Here is a 19356-nt window from a genome sequence, read left to right on the forward strand (position 1 = left end):
TTGCCTTGCCTGAAGTACCTTCTGGCTCAGGCCCTAATTATCAAAGACAATAGAATCACTGTCTTCCAAGAGTGGTAAGAACTTTGCCACATTGGTCTTAATTTCATTATCACCAACATCTGACTTGCCAAAGTTAATGATAATGTCAGTCACTTCATTACAGGAGGTTCAAAGCTTTGTATGGCAGAGAAGAAGCCGGTGACATTATCAGTCAGGCAGTCACTAGTTAGAGGAATTTGATCCACAAAAGTGTTTCCCACACTGGCAAAAAAAAAAAAATCTTTTCATCCAATGGAGGGAGAGGGACTTGAGGACTTGGACGACAGCAAATCACTCCTATCAGGCTGGACTAATAAGTCCCTAAAGACTCTCCAGCTGGTCCAAAATGCTGCTGGAGCCTAGGAGTTCTCTTTGACCAGGACCCTTTAACTCCCACATTCAGCAAACCTCCAGGACGCCTTCTTCCATCTACGTAACATCGCTAAGATCAGACACATCCTGGCTCAAGAAGATGCAGAAAAACTAGTCCCTGCTTTTGTCACTTCCAGGCTTGATTACTGCACCTCCCTCCTACCAGGCTGGACTAATAAGTCCCTAAAGACTCTCCAGCTGGTCCAGAACGCTGCTGCCCCCCTGACTAGAACTGGTAGCAGAGACCAGGTCTCCCCTGGACTGCTTCTCTGCATGGCTCCCTGTCAGATTCAGAACAGAATTTAAAATTCTTCTTCTCCCATCAAAGTCCTCAACAACCTGGCTCCTTCATCCCTGCCAGAGCTCCTAGTCCCCTATGATCCAGCTAGAACCCTTCACTCCCAGGATGCAGGGTTCCTGCTGGTTCCTAGAGTTCTAACAGTAGAATGGAGCCAGAGCCTTCAGCTACCAGGCTCCCCTCCTGTGGAACCGTCTCCCAGTTTCAGTCCAGGACCCAGACCCCCTCTCTAGGTTTAAGAGCAGACTTAAGACCCTCCTTGTTGGATTGTCAAGAAAAAATTAACAAAGATGGTTGACTGTAGTTTCGAGGAATTTTGGTCAATTTAGACTGAACGTGAACTTGGGTTAGGGGTAACCACCTTATAACCAGAGTTAACTTCACCAGTGACCAACATTCTTTATCAACAAACTTTTTTCAAACTAAGACAGGTGCATTCTCTTCCTTCACAAGCTGTTGTCTCCCAGTTGATTGACATGACCCTTGGTGCAACAGCTTGACAGACATAGTAAAAGTAGCTAAGGGGGGAGAACTTACTGGTCAGCCACCTAAATACATCAATAGCAAAATGGCATCCTGCAAATGTCTCCAGAAATTTTCTTGACATGCTCAGAGTTTATTTGCCTGGAAAATGATGTGGACAAGTGACGCTTTGAGTTAAATGAATAACCTGCAGAAGCGTGAAGCCACTCTTGGGGGCTGCCAGCCACTAAACCTCACCACACACAAATCCTCTTTAATCATTTCTTCAATAATCAATGATGACTTTACCTGACAGTCATCATCCATTTCTCCTGCAGCTGTCTGGTGTCCAGGGCACATGTGCGGTGTCTTTGGAAGAGAGTGCATGAGATGGTTAATGATCATCTCTGTGGACTTTCACCTGAAACGCAAAACAGGTGTGTCAGCTGATATGGCTGCCATAACTGATTACTGATGGTTAGTGCTGACACTTGACAAGTGTAAAATAGGCATAACTAACTATTTGCTTCTGGACAACAAATTTTCTTTACAGTCACAGATAACAGTACAGAAACATCTGCAACATCCTTTAATTGGCAGCTGTAGGCTTTTCCTCAGTTAGTATCAGGTCACATCACATGACATCTTCAAAGTTTTTGACATTCGGGTTTTTTGTTCTTATCTGTGTGAACTCTACTGTTTTTAATAGCGTTTGTTTTGGGGTTTTTTTGGGGGGGGGGGTCCCAATGTACCTGAACATGGCCACATGCTGCTTCATGCCATGTGCCTCCTCCAGTCCAGAACAGTCCACCATGCCAGACTCTTGGGTGGCAAATACCAGCAATGGCTGCAACCCAATGAGCTGTATGACCATGGCATGAAGATGTAGAACTTTCATAGTCCCACTGAAAAATATTAATTGAGTCATGGCCTCAATACTCCATCTAGTGACCATGAAGTCCCTGTGGACGGAGAACACTGTGGCGCAACCAGAATAAACTGATTTCAACTGACACAACACCTCTGACTATCTGGATGCTGTTGTGTTCAATAGAATTGGAGCAATAAGAGGCGTATGAGGCAAGCAGCCACTGCTTTTTCATGGCATTCTCATGGGACTTGTGTCATTGCCATTTGACCTTGTGGCATCTTCTTTACCTTATGGATGCAGTGAATGTGCATATAGTTTTGTAAAATCCACAACTAATAAAAGGGAAATAAGACACTTTCACATATGCAAACTTTATTGATCATCTGCAGTTTTGACAATAACAATGATCATGTGATTTTCATCACTTTCATCAACATTTGGTGTGCGTTGTATCATGTGTTCACTTGCTCCAGAAGTTAGCTGAGCAACAGAAAATACAGTAGCTACAGTATCTGGTCAGCCAGATGGTAGCTAGAGCTCGAAGCTGGAAACATCTGGTAGACTTCTTCCACTTTGGCAGCTGAGAGAATGAATCAGAAATATTTAACATTTCAGAATAACATTTAGATGAACTAAAGCAGCCATGGCGACACCCACCATTGATTATCTGGTAGACGTCTTGACCAACTGGAACACAATGTTAGAGACTGTTCACATGAATATATTTGGTCTGTCATGAAAAGTGACATCCACATATTAAGTGACCTTTTCAGATTTTAGAGAAAAAAATTTGTCCAACCAACACAACAAAAGCATTTTTGACCGATCACAAAGACTATCTCCCCTTGTTGCTCATACACTGTAGCTCACCAGTCCTTGAGCTTGATTGACTTAATCAATGATATCAATAACAAAGCTGATTTCAGGAAACGAGAATAACCCTTCAACACAAGGAGTAATTGATCTGAACATGTATCCATGGAAATGGCTTCTGATAAAGAAAACTGTGACAAGATCAATATTGGTTGATACATATCATCTTTATAAATATAAACTCTTCAATTTCATAAGTTATTGATTGATTTTGTTCATGTGATTGGCTGGCGATTGGTCAGCAAGGCAGTGCAGGATTCTCAGTGTCAGCAACTCTTCAGAGAGGCGGTGCTGCAGGGAGAGAGAGAGAGAGATGCGTCATCGTTGATGTCAGGAAAGACGATTGTCTCATCATCAACCAGTAGACTTTAGAGGAAACCCTGATGTCTTGCATAGGAATCACACTACAGTAGCCTTTTTATTTGAATATTTCAACACCACCACAGTGGTTTTGCTGTATGTTGGTGGCCAAAATGGTGGCCATTCCTCGGGGCACTAAGCGCTGCCACCTCTGATGGTCAAGATGTTCCACCTGGTTTTCCCAGTTTTTTTTTTTTTTTCATTTGGTTTGTTGTTTTGAACTCTCTTTCCATTTTTGTTGATACCGTGGCAACAGACAATCAATCAGAAGCACTTCAGTGTCAGTAACGCCAAGTAGCACCATGGCACCACGACACTCCTCCCCATGCTCACACGACCAGTCACTCATTTACCTACAAACTCACATTTCCAAGTTGACTCAATGCCCCACAAAAACATGACATCACTTGCTTGTTGTAAGAGACGTATAACATTACTCTGATGATTCACTGAAAAAAAGCACGACTTCACAAATATTTTTTTAAATAAATTGGGTTACGCAAACATCTTCTGCTTGAACAGGTCATTGCAGGTGCATCATGGCAAGTGTTGTTTGCAGCTGCTTCCAAAACCGTCGAAATAACCAACACCAAAAACCTATTCCAGGATTTATCAAGCACCAATATTCAACAACTTTCTACTGCAGATTAAAACAAACCAAAAACTATCTAATCTTCAAGGACCTTTAGTCATCAGGCTCTTCACCTGCCTCGCTGTCCTTCCACTGGTCCACAAATTCATCTATTTAAATTTGGCTTCTACAATTTAGCAAGAAATACCTTAAAATTCTCTTAGCATTTCCCCCCAAAATGTTTGTCAATGTTTAACATGTCCTTGTCTTTCCAGTGGTTGGCCAATTTATTTCACCAGCAACTAGCCCCATCCTAACAGGATTTATACATTAGTATTAGCCAGTACCGGCAGGTGCTTGTGCTGCATTTGACCAGTGAAATTACTTTCCAGTATTTAGTTAGTACCTGTAGGTATTTTCCCACTCTGGTTGTCATTGATGTTTTTGGAGAAAATCCGCAACATGACATAGTAAAAAAAAACAAAAAAAAGTTTCACAGATACATGTTCAACTGTGATATTGCTGATATTTTGGGATAAACACACATCTGGAGACCCATTTACCAAACATCTGTTTGCAGGTGAGAAAATCTGAGGCAGCTGAAGTAACGCCACCAAGAGTCCTCCAGGAAAATAAGCACAGAAGAAGAATGACGATGACCATTCAAAGACAAGTTTTACCATTTATTCAGATTTCAAACATCAGAAAAGAACACGGACACGGGTCGATTCTGGTTTCCGGTTTTTAGTCCAACAGTTTTAGTTCAGAATCTCTGATCTGCAAACAGACGGTAAAAAGAGTCTGACAGCAGAGAGGGAATGCCATCTTCCTCCTCCTCCTCCTTCAGAGAAGCTGTCAGCAATGTCTCTGAGCTCCCGATTAGACAAAGGTCTCCTGATTGGCTGAACAGTCACATGATCAAGCCTGACTCTGGCTGTGTCTGACGTCACCTGCCTCTAAAGCGCTGCAGGGATGAGGTATTTTTGTAGTCCAACAGGAAGTGGTCATCTCCTGGTTCCTCCCAGCAGCCAATAGGATCGCTCCATGTGATTGTGGTGATTGAACCAGTAAATCAGCTCTGGTGAACAGAAGTTGATGATCTTCCAGGTTTAGTTCATCAAGATCATCTTCACTAATGAACCCTCTGATGATGCTGGAAGCCTGAAGGCAATGGTTAGCAGTGCTAAGCTAACGGTAGCCTAGGAAGGAGCGACACCAGGGTCACATGACTTCAAGGTCACCACCACTGAGCTTCAGGCTTCTTCTGTTTCCCCTGATGACCTTTAATGACCTCCACGACCTCTGTAGGCTCCTCCAGACTCTTGTTAGCAACCCGGGTTTTTAAGACTCCACCACTCCAACATCCACCAGTCTGGTGTTTACTGGTGGATCTGATGTAGAACTGGACCTTCAGATATCTCCAGCTGCTAGGAGACACACCTGATTTCAGGTCTCTGATCTGGACACCAGGGAACCAGATGTTTGAATAGGAGAACTGATTTATTCAGCCGACCGCTCAAATCACAGCCCCTTCTTGTACCAAGTACAGGTATGTGGTAGAGAAAAACTGGGGGTAAATAAGTGGATAGCATTTTAGCTGACTGTTGTAAAGTCAGACGGAGTACAACGTGATAACTACGACAGACAACTGAGCCGGCAGCAAATTGTCAGCAGGCCATCATGAGCACTGCCAGCTTACTCACCAGCTGCCTGTGAGCAGCTCGGCATACCAGCAGTGTCTGCTAGCCTGATGATATTGATTTCTCAGTATAATCTGATACTCAGGAAGATTTGGCAAGGTTGAGCCAGGCTCTAGTAAACTTGCCTGGAACTGACTGCAGCTAGTCAAAGTGAGCTTGGCGAGGTATGCTAGGTAGTACACATGGCTGTTGGCCAGTGGACAGCGTAGGACAGCAGCAACAGCCATACACTGGGATTGACGCTCAAACAGGCTCTGTCATTGTTAACAGTGACATCCGAAATTGGCAGTACACCCTCAGGATATGAGCGCTCCAATCTTTGTGACTGCAACAGAATCATTGATAATAGTTGGGGGGAGCTGCCTAAGGTGCCGCGACCACATTGTTGTCACGTGATTGAGGATAAGTCTGTTATTCTCAAGAGCATTTCAAACATGCTCGCCGCCTGCCTCTCCTGACACTCACCTTAACATCCCTTCATTTGACCTTCCAGCGCCCTTGGCTGGCAAAAGCAGAGACGACTACTGTTTCAGGGAGTCGTGGGGCCTGCCGGGCCATGGCCAGCTGATCATTGCAAGTGATATCAGACACAGCTCGAGCCAATCAGAGGTTTTGATAAACATGATACCTGACCAGACAATAATTCACTTCCTGTGTCAATCAGTATGTTACCTGCTCAGACTTGATCCTGGACCTTAACCAGACTTCACAGACCTGATCTTGGACCTGAACCAGACTACAGAAACCCTTATCCTGGACTAGAGAAACGTCACCCAGACTTTACAGACCTGTTCCTAAACTACAGACACCCAATGCAGGTAACTCACTCTGTTGATCAATCAGTGTCAAATGACTAATCAGAGATGCAGCCTTGATCATGTGATCAAACCAAGAACACATAAGAGTCTGGACCCTGCTTGGGCCCTGGCCTCTGAAAAATGCAGTCTTTAAATCTGGATGTTAACAGTCTTATTTTCAGGAGAACCGTCACAACAGGAAGAGACACATCAGCACTCTAGGTTCACTCCACCGGACGGACCCGGGTCACATGCTTGATGTATCGCAGCGTCCAAACAGAACTCAAGCTGTCGCTGTTGATCAACATTTTGAACACGGCTGATGACATCACTGTGATATCATGAAGATGTGTCCGATATAAATATGATTTTGTGACCATTGGTGAACTGAACAAGCAATGAGTGGAAACCTGCCACTGACTGACACCTGCTGAAGCTGAGATGAGGCCCGCCTCCTGCTCCCCTCAGCATTGTCAGGTGACGCAGAAGCTACACCTTCTCTCCCAATAGGAAGAACAGCACAGGAAACAGAAACAGAAATGTCTGTCTGTTGGTGTCAGTTTCAGTCTGAGCTTGAGACGGGCTTCTCACATTTCTTGTAATGGACAGGGCTGTGGCCAAGAGGGTGGGGCAAGACGGGGAGCCAGGAGTAGCTAGTGCTACGTTTCAAATTGTGTGAGCAGAGCCCGCACTTCAGGTGTCAGCTGTTTGGCAGCGCTGGCTGCTTCAGCAATGGCGCGGCGGTATGGCCCCTTCCTCTTCCTGTCAAACCGGGACTGGAAACTCTCCAGGAAGGGGGATAGCTGGGAGAGCGGCAGGAAGGAAGTGGTTGGTGAGCCAAACCAGGAGACACGTGCCTCCTGACGCACTGCTAGCCCTGTGTCACCACGCCGTGCCACCGTGATGCCAAGCACACGTGCTGGCCACCAGGGGAAGCCATAGATCTTTGCCCAGACGATATCCCCGACACACACCGTCCGCCCATCAGGGAGCAAACACTTGGACACGGACTTCGAGAAGACAGACGACGACGACGACGCTGAGGAGGACGAAGATGTGGAAGACTTGCGACGCCTCTTCAGTTCACCTGCTTCCTCTTCCTCCTCCTCACCGCCGCCGGCCTGCGTCTCTTCAATATCAACTCTGGGGGGGGGAGGGGTGGATGACTGAGGGGGAGCAGGGGGAGAGCAGGAGGGGTTGTCTCCAGGAGGGGGGAGGTCAAAGGTCTCTGAGGAGCTGCACTCTGAGTGGGAGGAGTCTAAAGAGGAGGAGGGGCAAGGCCCCTCCATTTCCTGCTCCGTCTCCTCCTCATCAGCAGGTTGCATTTCCTGCATCTCCATGGCAGTGGAGTGGGGCACTGGGGCAGAGGGAACGGGCGGGGCTGGATTTAATGTGGGGGCGGGATTTGAAGTCATCTGTTTTGGCGGTGAGGGGGAGGAGGAGCAGGGCGCCTGACTGTCATCTGTACGGTACCTTTGTGGTTTGAGGCGCATTCGTGGCGGAAGCGGGGTGTGTGAGCTCGGGCTGACGTTGGTGGAGCTGCAGTGTTGCAGGCGGCGAGTAAAGTGGACCTTCTGGTTGTGGTTCTGCAATGCAGCAGCTCGGGTCATGGCCTTGCTGCAATCCTGGCTTTGGCTCTGGTCAGTGGACCGGCGATGTGGTGGTTGAGAGCTCCTGGCCAGCTTCTTGAGGACCTGTCTGGCTTTGGAGCGGTCCACAGCAGAACCTTTGGCCAGAACCTTCTTAGAGTTCAGCTTCAGGCGCATGTGGTTGGACGTAGATGATGATGATGATGATGATGATGATGATGCTACGCCCCTAAGGACACGGCGAGAAGAAGATGACGATGATGTTGATGACACGCGTAGCCCTGATGGCGTTCGTCTGTCACCAGCACCACGCCCTCCTTTGTCATCACTCCTCAGTCTTTTAAGCTCCAAGGAGATTGGTTCATCCACCACCGCTGGCCTCCGCCGCCGAGAAGTATCCTCGCCCCTCAGATCTAGTGGACCCCGCCGGGCCTCTCTGTGACCAGCTGATGCCACCACACCTTTACACTTGTCACAAAGCACCTGACGAGGGCGGAGCTTGATGGCATTCATGATAGAGGTTGGCTCCTCAGAGCGGTAGCGCCGCTTTGGCCGTTTGATCTTGCGTGGTGGCGGCTGAGGTAATGCCTGGTTGTAGGTGTCCCTGATGAACAGTGGAGGGGGGTACGGCGCCCCCTCCTGAAACAGCGGTGGTGGTCTCGAGGTCCAGGGATGAGGAGGGGGTGTGCTAACAGAGACCTCTTCCATTTTGGAGGGTGGATCATCATTTTGTCTGGTTTCAGGTTGGAGGGACATCTGAGGCCGACTCCGGTCGTCCCGTCTGGGAAACACAGTGATGGGGATGCCGTAAGGTCCAAACCTGCACACAGGACAGAAACTTAGAGACTCCATACCCTCATAGTGACACCCCTGTTAACTTTCAAAATGAAATATCAACGTAACACAGGTGACACCTTTGAAAATAATAAAATAACTCAGTTGTCTTTTGAAAAGAAACCTTTCATCTTCTGACATCTCGGCAACTTTGTGCGTCTTTCATTCTCTTTCAGTAGAATTTCATGTGTTAGAGCGTGACAGCAAGGAACAAGACTTGTTGTCCAACTGCTTCATAACCATAATGGATAAGGACACACAAACAAAAGGGTTGTTTTCTTCTGATCAGCTGATTAGTCAAGATCAAAGCTGAAAAGAATCACGGTACGGATGTCATCATTTCACCAACTTCATTCAATGGCCGCTCACATTACCAGAGTCAGAAACAAGGATAACAGCAGTTTGCGTACCCAGTAGGGTGTTTAATCGGAACCTTGTTACTGCGGTACTACAGTATTACACTACACTGATGTGATACTGTGTTCTCACAGTAATATGTTTGGAATATTTGGTTAAATGTACTAAATAAACATACAGTCATTGCATACAAAACACTTGTTTTACTGCACATTACTGGACTATGACGTCATGCCTTTACCTTTTGGATACGTCCATCAGCACACCCGAGAACACCTTCTCACCCAGCCGAAAGGAAACCACCAGCGCGTCATCGATGACGTGGTCCAAACAGACACGGACCTCAGAGCCCAGACTCAGTTCCTGCGCACAGCCCAGCAGCGGAGCCGCGCAACCGGGCTCCGCCTCTCCGGGGGGCCTCTCCTGCTTCACGGTGTCCGTCATTAGCCGTCTCTTTGGAGACCGGCAAGGGGGGGAAGAGTCCGGCAGGCCGAGACCCTGAAGCTCCTCACAGCTCACTGGATTTTTACTGTACGCCGTCTCCGTCTCAATGCCAGGCATCGAACTCCGTTCCGCGGTACCGTCAGACAAGGCGTCTTCCGCGGGACCGGGCGTCAAGTCTGGTTGGACGAGAGCCGTGTAGCCTCGGTCTCGGCCCGCGGATTCTGCCCGATCCGTCGTCACATTGGTGGTCGGTTCAGCCGGTTCCGCCAGAGACAGCCCAGCCTCGGTGGCGGGCGGGGGAGCCGGGAAGGAGTGCAGGAAGACGGCAGAGGGTTGCGGGTCCGCCAGGATGCTGCGGTATGCCGCCTGCCCAGACATGTTACCACCACCTTCTGGATCTCCCGGTACTCCGCTAAGTCGGTCCACCGCGAAATTATTCACAGGCTCGTCGTTGCCGGTGGTATCAGAAAGGGCTTTTCCCGCCGCGGGCTCCAGCTCCGGCCTGACATGGCGGCGTTCCTCTGAGTCCCCACCATCCCCCAACCGGGGGACAGCTGCCTCCTCCGCCGTGCGGTGCTCCCGTGCCCCGTCGTTCTGCTGTGAGGCACCGCCGTGTCCTGGGCCAGCTGGAACCGGTTCCAGCGAGCCCTCCTCGTCTGTCGCTGCGGTTGATGTTGTTATTGGGACCGCTGCAGCTCCTGGCTCTGCAGCCACGGCCGCCATTTTCTTCCGCTGTGTTCCTGAGCTGCGCCTCGCCCTGCCCCCAGAACGCTGCCAGCTGCGCAGGCGCACTGCTAGTGGCTAGAAAGCTCGTCAATCAAATCAAACAAGCCAAATGCCCCTTTTTGGTTGGCTGATTTAGTTTGACCAGATTTTGTACATGAATCGAATGTCTGATCGATAAACAAATCGAAATTAATCTACTAGACAGCCTCATAGTATTTATCCAGTCAACGTGAATTTAATTATATGTCATGTTAAATGTATCAAATAAACATGTACATGTTGGCAGCAGTGTCTTATCAGTCAAATCTCAGATCAGTAGCTGAAAGGTTATATTAGACATCCAAGTTCCGGCTCATCCAACACGTATAAACAATCAGGTTCTTTGACCCGACTGATGATGTCGTCACTGGACTGTCCAACATCTCCAGTCAGAATCATGTGGAGCCCTGCAGGGTGAAGGTGTGGTTATGATGGACAGGTCATGACCTCTGACCCTCAGACACAGCATGTGTGAATGAACACTGCACCAATATCAAGGCCACAGTAGGTGGTGACTGTTATACACACCTGAGAACAAACTGGCTGGTTCATCTTCAGGATGCAGCTTTGAAGCTTCATCCTGCTGGGGGCCCCAGCTGAGCCTGTCCAAGCTGCTGCAGTCAGCTCTGCTCTCCTACGCTCTACTCTGTTCTATTTGGCTCTAAACCACTCCACTTTACTACAGTCAGTCGACTGCTCTGCTCTAATCTGCTGTATTCTGTTCTGCTCTGGTTGACCATGGCTCTACTCGACTACAGTCTACTCTGCTCTGCTACGTTACACAGTAGCCGTTTTCAGACTCAAAGACCTATGAACTGCCATAGCGGAGTATCTGGCTTTTTGGCCAGATAGATAATGTGACCACGTTATACTGTAGTTTCCCTCCAGGGTGACACAGCAGGCCACAGGAGGCGTAGTCTAGTGGTGGCCTGTTCAGATCAAACTTGCTGGTAAAAAGACCAGTGTTGGAGGAGGGTAAATTGGCGAAGCACATCTTTGTAAAAGAAGTGATTTTCAAATATAAAATTAATTTGTGACTTTTTAAGGTTTTTCTCACTCCCACATGGAGACTTTACTTGTATATTATAACACATAAACAGCAGATAGGGTCCTGGTCCCTCGACAACGAGAGCCTCCATCCTCCTCGTCTGCCAAACTGAAGTGCTCCTAAGTGGGCCTGGTACAGCACCACTGGCCCCCTGGAGAACCACAACACCCATCCATCTGTCCTGCTCAAGGTCCCCAGACCACAACAGCCACTGGCAGATGGTGGAATCTGCTGCCAGCTGGAAAGTCTGTCATCAGCCCCCATCATTTTGACCAAACTGGACATCAGTCGGAAGAATCTTCATGCTAATTGTTTATTGCGACAGTGTTGTGAACAATTTTCGTTCAAGCTGAATGAGGCAAAAGCATCAGACCCACATATTTTTCACTATTTGCAGAATGTTATTAGTTTTGCATCCACTCTTTTGTAATTTAATCATTCAAAAACTTGCTTCACATTTGTTGTTCTTCTACAACCTTGTAAATCACTTTTAAATAACTCTTCGAAAAGTGCTACATGAATGCAAACCATCATGATCAATACACTGCTATGTTTTTATTGTTGTGTGATTAAAATGTATCCTTACACATTCAACCCTATATTTCGGTCACCTTCATTAATATCTAATCAAACAAACAATCATCTGAGTTCACTGATTAATAAAACTCCTAAAACATTAAGTCCAACAGGATGTCGGCACAGACGGTGATGCAGTGTCATCTGATTGGTCAGAGGGCGTTGAGGCCGCTCCCTTCAACTTCTTTCAGCTCCTTCAAAGATACACCTTCCTTTGGGATCACATGGTCATCTTCAGAAGCCACATCCTCTTTCAAGGTTACATTATCTTTTGGCTGGTGGGCCAGGCTTCCTCCAGACCTCCAGAGAGACAGATGGAGTAACAGTTACTGCTCAGGTAAGGGTTGTTTTTTGGCATCACAATCTCTATAGTGCAAATGCTGCGAGTAAACTTAGCTAACCATTTCTCCTCCACATCCTCAATGGTGTCAGGAAGTGGAATATTCAGTGTTTCTGGTAGGAAGCAAGCAAAGCCGCCAGCAAGCACAGCTGCTCCCCCATACACCACACTGGGCAGAGCAGGGAGTACCTGGGAAATGGAGTCCATCAGCATTGTTAATGGAGCCACATTTCTTCCTTTGGTCTTGTTTTGGACCTGCCTTTACTCAAAAAAATTCTATGCTGATGATGTGATATTCTAAATGAAAGATTAGTACACTGATGATGTGATATTCTCCATGATGAATCTCTGTACTGGAGATATTTATTTAATTTCAGATAAATTGTGAGTGGAGGGGGCGGCCCGGTGGAGCAGTGATCAGCACTGTGTCCCCCCAGCAAGAAGGTTGTGGGTGGAGCCCCGGCTGGAGCACGGGGTCTTTCCTGCATGTTCTCCCTGTGCCTGTGTGGGTTCTCTCTGGTACTCCAGCTTCCTCCCACAGTCCAAAGACATCAAGAGGGGACCGGGTTAATCCAGACTCTAAATTGACCGTAGGCGTGGCTGGGAGAGCCAATGGTTGTCTGTCTCTATGTGTTGGCCCTGCCATGGACTGGTGACCTGTCCAGGGGGAAGGCTGCTGGGATAGGCTCCACCCCCACCACCCTCAACAGGAATAAGTGCAAGAAAATGGAGGGATAGATAGATTTTTATTAAAGAGATTATCCCACCTCATCCAGGATAAGGACTGCAGGTGCTGCCATGCTGCCAATTCTGGCCATGGTGGACACCAGACCCATTCCTGTCTGCCTGGAAACAACACATGTCACATGATCAGGACCCTCAGGGATTGGTCAGTTTTCACTGACATCATCAGCTGTTTGAAGATTTATTTGAACAGGAAGCATTCAGTGATGATGCCATACATCACAAATACAAACATGGCGAGACTCGTCCATAAAGTCCCGCCCACCACTCCACAAAACCAACACTACTGCTACTGACAGTCACCCTCACCCACTGGGAGTGAAAAATAGTACCTATCCCTGCACAATGCACACTCAAGTCAGTCTCTGTCTCTCTTGCTCTCTCTCGCTCTCTCTCTCTCTCTCTCTCTCACACACACACACACACACACACACACACACACACACACACACACACACCTTCATGAACCTGAATAATTGACCTTGATGATGTTATTGGAGAGACTCTCTCACCTGATGACAGTAGGGTAGAGCTCTCCTGTGTACAGGTAAACAGTTGTGAAGGATGCAGAGGTGAAACCTTTACCAAGACACGCTAGCGTTGTCCTGACAACTTGCATGTCTGGGAGAGAGGGTGGGCATGGATCACCTCACAGATTACTGCGTATTACTGTGTGTAGTAAGTGGTGACACTGTGTGTTGGTGTGCTAGTGTGCATTACAGTATATTACTATGTGTTATTGTGGACAGTAACAGACAGTAACACTAATCATAACCCTTATTTCACTTCTTACACTCTAAGTCTGTGTATATTTTTATTTTAATATGCGCAAATTGTAAAATGAAGGAAACAAACTATGTATTACCCTGTGTTAGTGTGTTTTATTATGTATCTTTGCTCACTTTGTGTATTCCTCTACATTGGTGTGCATCACTGTGTAATATTGAATATTACCTCACATATTAGAGTGTTCTGTGTTACCTGAAGGGACAAAGATGTTGGCAAAGATGATGAAGGCGGACAGGAAGAGACACGCTGCCTGGGACACTCTCCTCCCCAGGTAGCTGAGCATGCCCAGAGCCAGAAGCTTGGCAGGAAAATCTACTGCTCCAAAGATGATCTGCATCAGGTAAATACTTACCTGGACAACCAATCAGACCATTCATTAAAACTCTGTTTTGAGAACTGGAGCAAGCTCTATGGAGTTTCTGGTTCAGTGTAAAAGCTGCTGCAATGTTTGGCATGGCAGACAGACCTGCTGGAATATGATGGAGAACTCACCCCAAACTTCTGCAAGTCCATGGCCAAACCATAGTAGGCGAAGCTGGTGGAGAACCTGCGAAAACCAGAAACACACAGTTTAGTGCTGTTATCGTACGATGAAATAATCAGTGGTATGAAGCCCAGTTTACACAGAAACTCCAATCATATGAGTCTTCGATTGTTCACTCAGTTCTAAAGAATGCTGGTGTTTACACAGCATTCTATGTTCCCCGCCGATTTAAGAATGTCAGCTCACTTGTCAGGTGACCCTCAGCTCAAGGATCTCAGGATTTCAGACTGATTGTCCAACTTCTTACAGTCTGAAATCTGTTGTTGTTGTTCCTTGGGTATTTTCTCGATGTTGTGAATCACACAAATGCACAAGCCACTTTCAGACTGCTCTCTATGGTCCAGTATTGCAGCTCTATCATTAACCCAACCTTGCCCCAACTTCTGCTTCCTGCCAACCAGACCACAACTGCATTGTTTCTCCACAGGTTCTGCCCTCTTCCAAGTGTCCTGCAGAAACACACCTACATGTCTTTAATTATATCAAAGGCTTGATTAGTGCAACATTCTCATCTATGGAACTACCAAAGCCCTCAACTAACTACAAACTGCCCTGAACTCTTCAGCATCTGATCAAGAGATCACACCATGCTGGATCTCTGGGTCCTGCTAACCCCGACAAGGCCCTGAATGACCCATCTCCCTCCTACCACTCCAACCCCCTCCATCACCATGTCCCCTTCTAATTCCTGTGGTCCCATTATGCTAACCTTCTGCTCACACTGCCCATGGAGTGTTAGGACCTTCTCGGTCACTGCCCCCTCCCTGTGGACCTTACTTCCAGGCCTCATCCAAGATGCCGCCTCCCTCTCCTCATTCAAAACGCATGTTGCCAGACCAGCTAACCACAAGCCCACCATTTTCCTTTGTTTTTGCTTTTGTTAAGTTTGCTTATTTTGTTTTAGCTCTGTGCAATTTATGAAAAAAAGCTTTTGGTACTGAGGAAAGTGCTAACCATCAGTATGATGATAATGTCAGAGCCAGAGCTGTGCTCACCCACATCCAAAGACCTCCCTTCACCCCTGACTGCCTCCTCTGGTCATAATCTGGCCATCACAAGCCATCAACCACTTTAATGTCAGCATACTGTAGGTTGTTGTTGCATCTCAGATCTGTCAGGATCCATTGTAGGTGCACCGTCCACCGCCATGAATGTTGAAACATCACCTGACTCAATCCCCACGACTCAACTTGTTCTCAGAAGTATATTTTCTCACCAAACGGCGATGAGACAGATGGAGATGCGTCTCATCCCTCGTGTTCTCAGCAGATCGTACGCGGTGAATGTCGAACGACTGGATTCAATCTCTTTACTCATGTGAGAATGCAGGACCTGTTGGTCACATGGTGCCGATCTCAGTAGCTGATTGGGTATCAGACATATGAGCAAACAGCAGAGCTTCAAGCTGCACACGAGAAACAGACTTACACAAATCATTTGTTGCAAGATTAAAATATACATTTACAAAATTCCCATCTCTCCTCTTCTTCTTAGCTCTTTAACCTGATCATATCAGAAGAAACATCAAAGACCCTTTTTTATTTTTTTAAGTTCATCCATTCATTTTGTACAACATTGAGTGAGGGTATTTTTCATCAAAATCTAATTTTCATACACAAAACTTTTTGTAAAAAATTGTTAAAAATTGATTTGATATTTGTATTTAGAAGGCTTAGGGTTTTTGCTCTAACCCATATAGTAACTTTGATCAGAAACTATAAAAAAAACAACAACAACAACAACAGCAGTACTGGTCCTGGTACTTCCAGACCACCAGAGCGTCCATCCTCCCCCTCAGTGGGCCTCCTGGCTGGAGGAGTTTACAGAATAAAATCCCATTTCCTGGAAACCTCAAAATAAAATCACTCTAAATTAATCTTCCATTTTAAGAACTCTTCATGTTACCTCCAGAGTTAACTTGTCAATCATTTCTGGCTTTCCATTTATTCGAGCAACTCTGTGAAGAGTCTTTAAGGCATCCCCAGACCTTCGCTTCAGAACCAGCCAACGGGCTGACTCTGAATACCACCTGACCAGTTAGAGAGGAAGATTAAGGTGAGACCAATCAGAGAGCAGATCACTCTAAAGTACCTGACAGTTTTATTTTAAAAGATTACTGACCAGCTGTAGGCAAAGAACAGGAAGTGGGGGGCACAGACGGCCACCTGCAGCTTCCGCCAATCGCTCAGCCAATAGGCGAGCCCTGCCAGGATCATCTGACCAAAAGTGAAGAAGAAGGAGGTGAGTGTGCCCACTAGGGTCCTGGCTTTGGTTGGGATCCATTCCACCTCTGGTGATGGACAGACAGACAGAAAGACAGGTTGATCCAAAATGCAGACAGGTAGCTAGACAGGCAGACGGGTACAAGGACAGACAGACAGACAGGTACTCAGTGAGACGCCGTTCAGGATGACACCGGAGACTGCCATCCCACTCAGAAACCTGAATATGCAGTAGGTTGAGTAAGAGGGAGAGAGGGCGGAGCTACAGCCAAGGATGGCCAACTGCAGGTACGACCAAATAAGGACAGACCGCCTCCCAAACCTGAGAGAGGGAGATTCTGATTGGTTTGAATGTGAACAATTGATAGAGGAAACATCAGGCTTCTGGTCCAAAATGTTCTTTGAGCAAATGATTCTCACCTGTCAGACAGGCCGCCATAGATGACAGCTCCGGTTAAAACTCCCCCCATATAGATGGTCTGAATCATCTGTTTCAGGGGTCGCAAAGAACACACCAGGTCCCACTGGTGAGAGACAGAAGAGAGACAGTGACAGTCTCCCTCAGCTGTGGTTCCGGCCCCCCACCGGATCACTTTGAGGTTCGGCTGGATCACAGCTGTTTCCTTTTACAGAGGCATGGCGAAACAGACTGGGGCAGGTTTTTCCCTGTTACCTCTGAAACAGTGGTGGCAAGGAACTCAGAGCGGTCGAATGTCCATCCATTCACACATCCTTCAGTCGGCAGGTGGCTAACATTGGCAGAGGTGTTAGCAGTTAACAGCTGCCACTGAGGGGTCACGTACCTGGAAACAGGTGAGTTTACTATCGGCACAAACAGACGCATCTGGACAGAAGAAACTGATGGTGATACCTCCGGCAGCGGTCCAGTCTATTTCCTGAAGAGTCCAGAGGGATGAAAGCTTTCAGCAGCTGCTTTTCCTCCACCTGAAACAGCTAGGTGTCATTCAATTAATCAGTGCCAGTAATGAGGTAATCAGATTATTTGAAAGGCAGACATGTTACCTGGTGGCCAGACAGGTTATAGATGCTTTGATTGGCTGGCAAGCTGCAGTGGTGGGCAGGGATTCCTGAAACAAAGTTGTTCAGCAGGTTCTGACTCGCCATCAATAAACCAGGTAGACTGATGAGAGTCACATGGAGCCACTGGTACCTGCCAAACCCTCCAACCTCGCCATGGCAACAGGGAGAACAAGAACCACATTACATGCCTGCATTATCACCTCTCTTCTGATAATCAGATTACACAACACTGTAAGATTGACAGCAGTAATCAGATTACTAGATTACAGTAAACAGTTTACATGACAGAGTAATCAGATTACTCGATGATGGTGTACAGATCACGAAATTTAAAATTGTAGTTATAGTTTGATTACAGTCATCAGCTCCCAAAACAGTGAATCAGTCGCATTATATGATAAAATTGAGATCATCTGTCCAAGCAATCAACAAACATCAGAGTAATCAGATTACAAAATAACAAGCCCGCGTTGCTCACCTGGTCCAGCAGGTCAGCAAAGCCCATCTTTGAATGTTTTCTAAACCTGAATGTTCCAGAAGAAATTCAGCTCCATCAGAAAGAACCTGACAAAAACAAATATGACTTCAACCAAAGTCTCCAGTTACGTGTTCTGGTGTCGGACCTTCCTAAATTATTCCAAACATCACTCATGTTACTGGCATGTCAACGGCGTGGAGTTCTCTACAGTCAAGGGTGAAATACTTGCATGGAGTCTGGTGAGAGTTCTTAACGGATTAGTGAGGCTGCATCTGGAATCAAACAGTGCAAAGAGGCTTTTCTGGTTAAATGAGTGGAATGCTACTCACCATCCGCAGGCTGACGGACGACTGGACATGAACAGGAAAGTCAGCAGTTTATGGCGATGGCAGTGCTCAGTGACACACCTGACCTCTCTGTTGATCTTGGCTTGACTGTCATTGAGCTCTCCGTTAATGGTTGAGCTGCTCCAGAGGATCAGAACATCTGAGATAATCAAGAGATCAAATGATCGTCTTCCTGAAAAACTTTACATTCAAAAGTCAAAACAGACTTTTCTTTGGAAATGAAGCTGACAGAAGCTGTTGGGTTCCGTATCTGTAGGTTTTAGATTTAAGAAAAGTAAATTTGAGTCAAAACCTTGAGTTTCATCAGTTTGGACTCTAAATTCTAAATTAAAAACCAAACTTCCTGTTCACATTTACACTATAAAAGCATGACAGTCATGTCCTGCTGGCGTCCATCCCGCCGTCTGCTGACTTGTCTGTTTGTTGTTGTGTCCTTGCTGCTTGCTGAGAGTTTCTCTGCAGGAATTCATCTGACTGCGTTTGAATCGACAAACATCTCAGCAGGTTTCAGAGACTGACCATGCAATCATGTCACCATGGCAACAAACGTATGTTAACAGATGTAGAACATGGATACAAAGCACATGAAAGCCTAGGTCACCAGCAGGTGGTCTCCGACATCAACTTTCCAGAAGGAACGCTGCTCCACTTGGAGCTGCTGGAGAGGAAACCAAGGTGGTTCTGGTTCTGGCTTCAGTTCTGGTCCAATCTCTGATGAACAGAACCCAGATTCCTCTTTTCTAGAACAGCAATCATGGAGGTTTGTGGGAGCTGTTCTACCAAACCAGAGGAACAAATCTTCCCTGGAGGCTCAAATGTATCGGATGATGGTGTTGATTGGTTGTTGTGGTGAACAGCTGAGTGGGGCATCACTGTCAGAGCTGCTGCAGCAAGG

The 19356-nt window shown here is 46.8% G+C and overlaps 3 protein-coding genes across 7 annotated transcripts in view; all 3 read right to left on the bottom strand.

Annotated features, from left to right (window-relative positions):
* slc23a1 (solute carrier family 23 member 1) overlaps positions 1–1531 on the bottom strand; it is a 28141-nt gene extending 26610 nt beyond the window's left edge. Inside the window, exon 1 of the mRNA XM_086179050.1 lies at positions 1481–1531. Within this exon, the coding sequence (XP_086035176.1) occupies positions 1481–1531 (51 nt within the window). The remainder of the gene's footprint in view (positions 1–1480) is intronic.
* Positions 1532–3214: 1683 nt separating this feature from the next.
* pwwp2a (PWWP domain containing 2A) lies at positions 3215–10321 on the bottom strand. The gene is made up of 2 exons (XM_086226071.1): positions 9365–10321; positions 3215–8752 (listed from the first exon to the last, which is right to left on the bottom strand). Exons 1-2 carry the CDS (start codon positions 10288–10290, stop codon positions 7003–7005), a joined length of 2676 nt encoding a protein of 891 aa, XP_086082197.1. The 5' UTR covers positions 10291–10321; the 3' UTR covers positions 3215–7002.
* A 1364-nt stretch (positions 10322–11685) lies between these two features.
* oatx (organic anion transporter X) lies at positions 11686–18714 on the bottom strand. Of its 5 annotated transcripts, XM_086226075.1 has the most exons (17): positions 18444–18714; positions 18115–18200; positions 17767–17783; positions 17619–17683; positions 17467–17549; positions 17269–17398; positions 17016–17119; positions 16763–16917; positions 16495–16663; positions 16279–16402; positions 15590–15705; positions 14322–14376; positions 14022–14181; positions 13553–13661; positions 13064–13142; positions 12358–12485; positions 11686–12256 (listed from the first exon to the last, which is right to left on the bottom strand). In XM_086226075.1, exons 1-17 carry the CDS (start codon positions 18444–18446, stop codon positions 12109–12111), a joined length of 1731 nt encoding a protein of 576 aa, XP_086082201.1. In that variant the 5' UTR covers positions 18447–18714; the 3' UTR covers positions 11686–12108. The 5 variants fall into 5 exon arrangements, with proteins under 5 accessions (XP_086082201.1, XP_086082200.1, XP_086082198.1 ...); XM_086226074.1 differs by having other exon boundaries at positions 17619–17783; positions 18444–18708; XM_086226072.1 differs by lacking the exon at positions 18444–18714 and adding an exon at positions 18260–18336 and having other exon boundaries at positions 17619–17783; positions 18115–18160.
* Positions 18715–19356: the final 642 nt, after the last annotated feature.

Source organism: Aulostomus chinensis, chromosome 15 (assembly GCF_037954235.1).
Source record: "Aulostomus chinensis isolate RoL2024-O1b breed Wild chromosome 15, RoL_Achi_v1.0, whole genome shotgun sequence".
Taxonomy (NCBI): domain Eukaryota; kingdom Metazoa; phylum Chordata; class Actinopteri; order Syngnathiformes; family Aulostomidae; genus Aulostomus; species Aulostomus chinensis.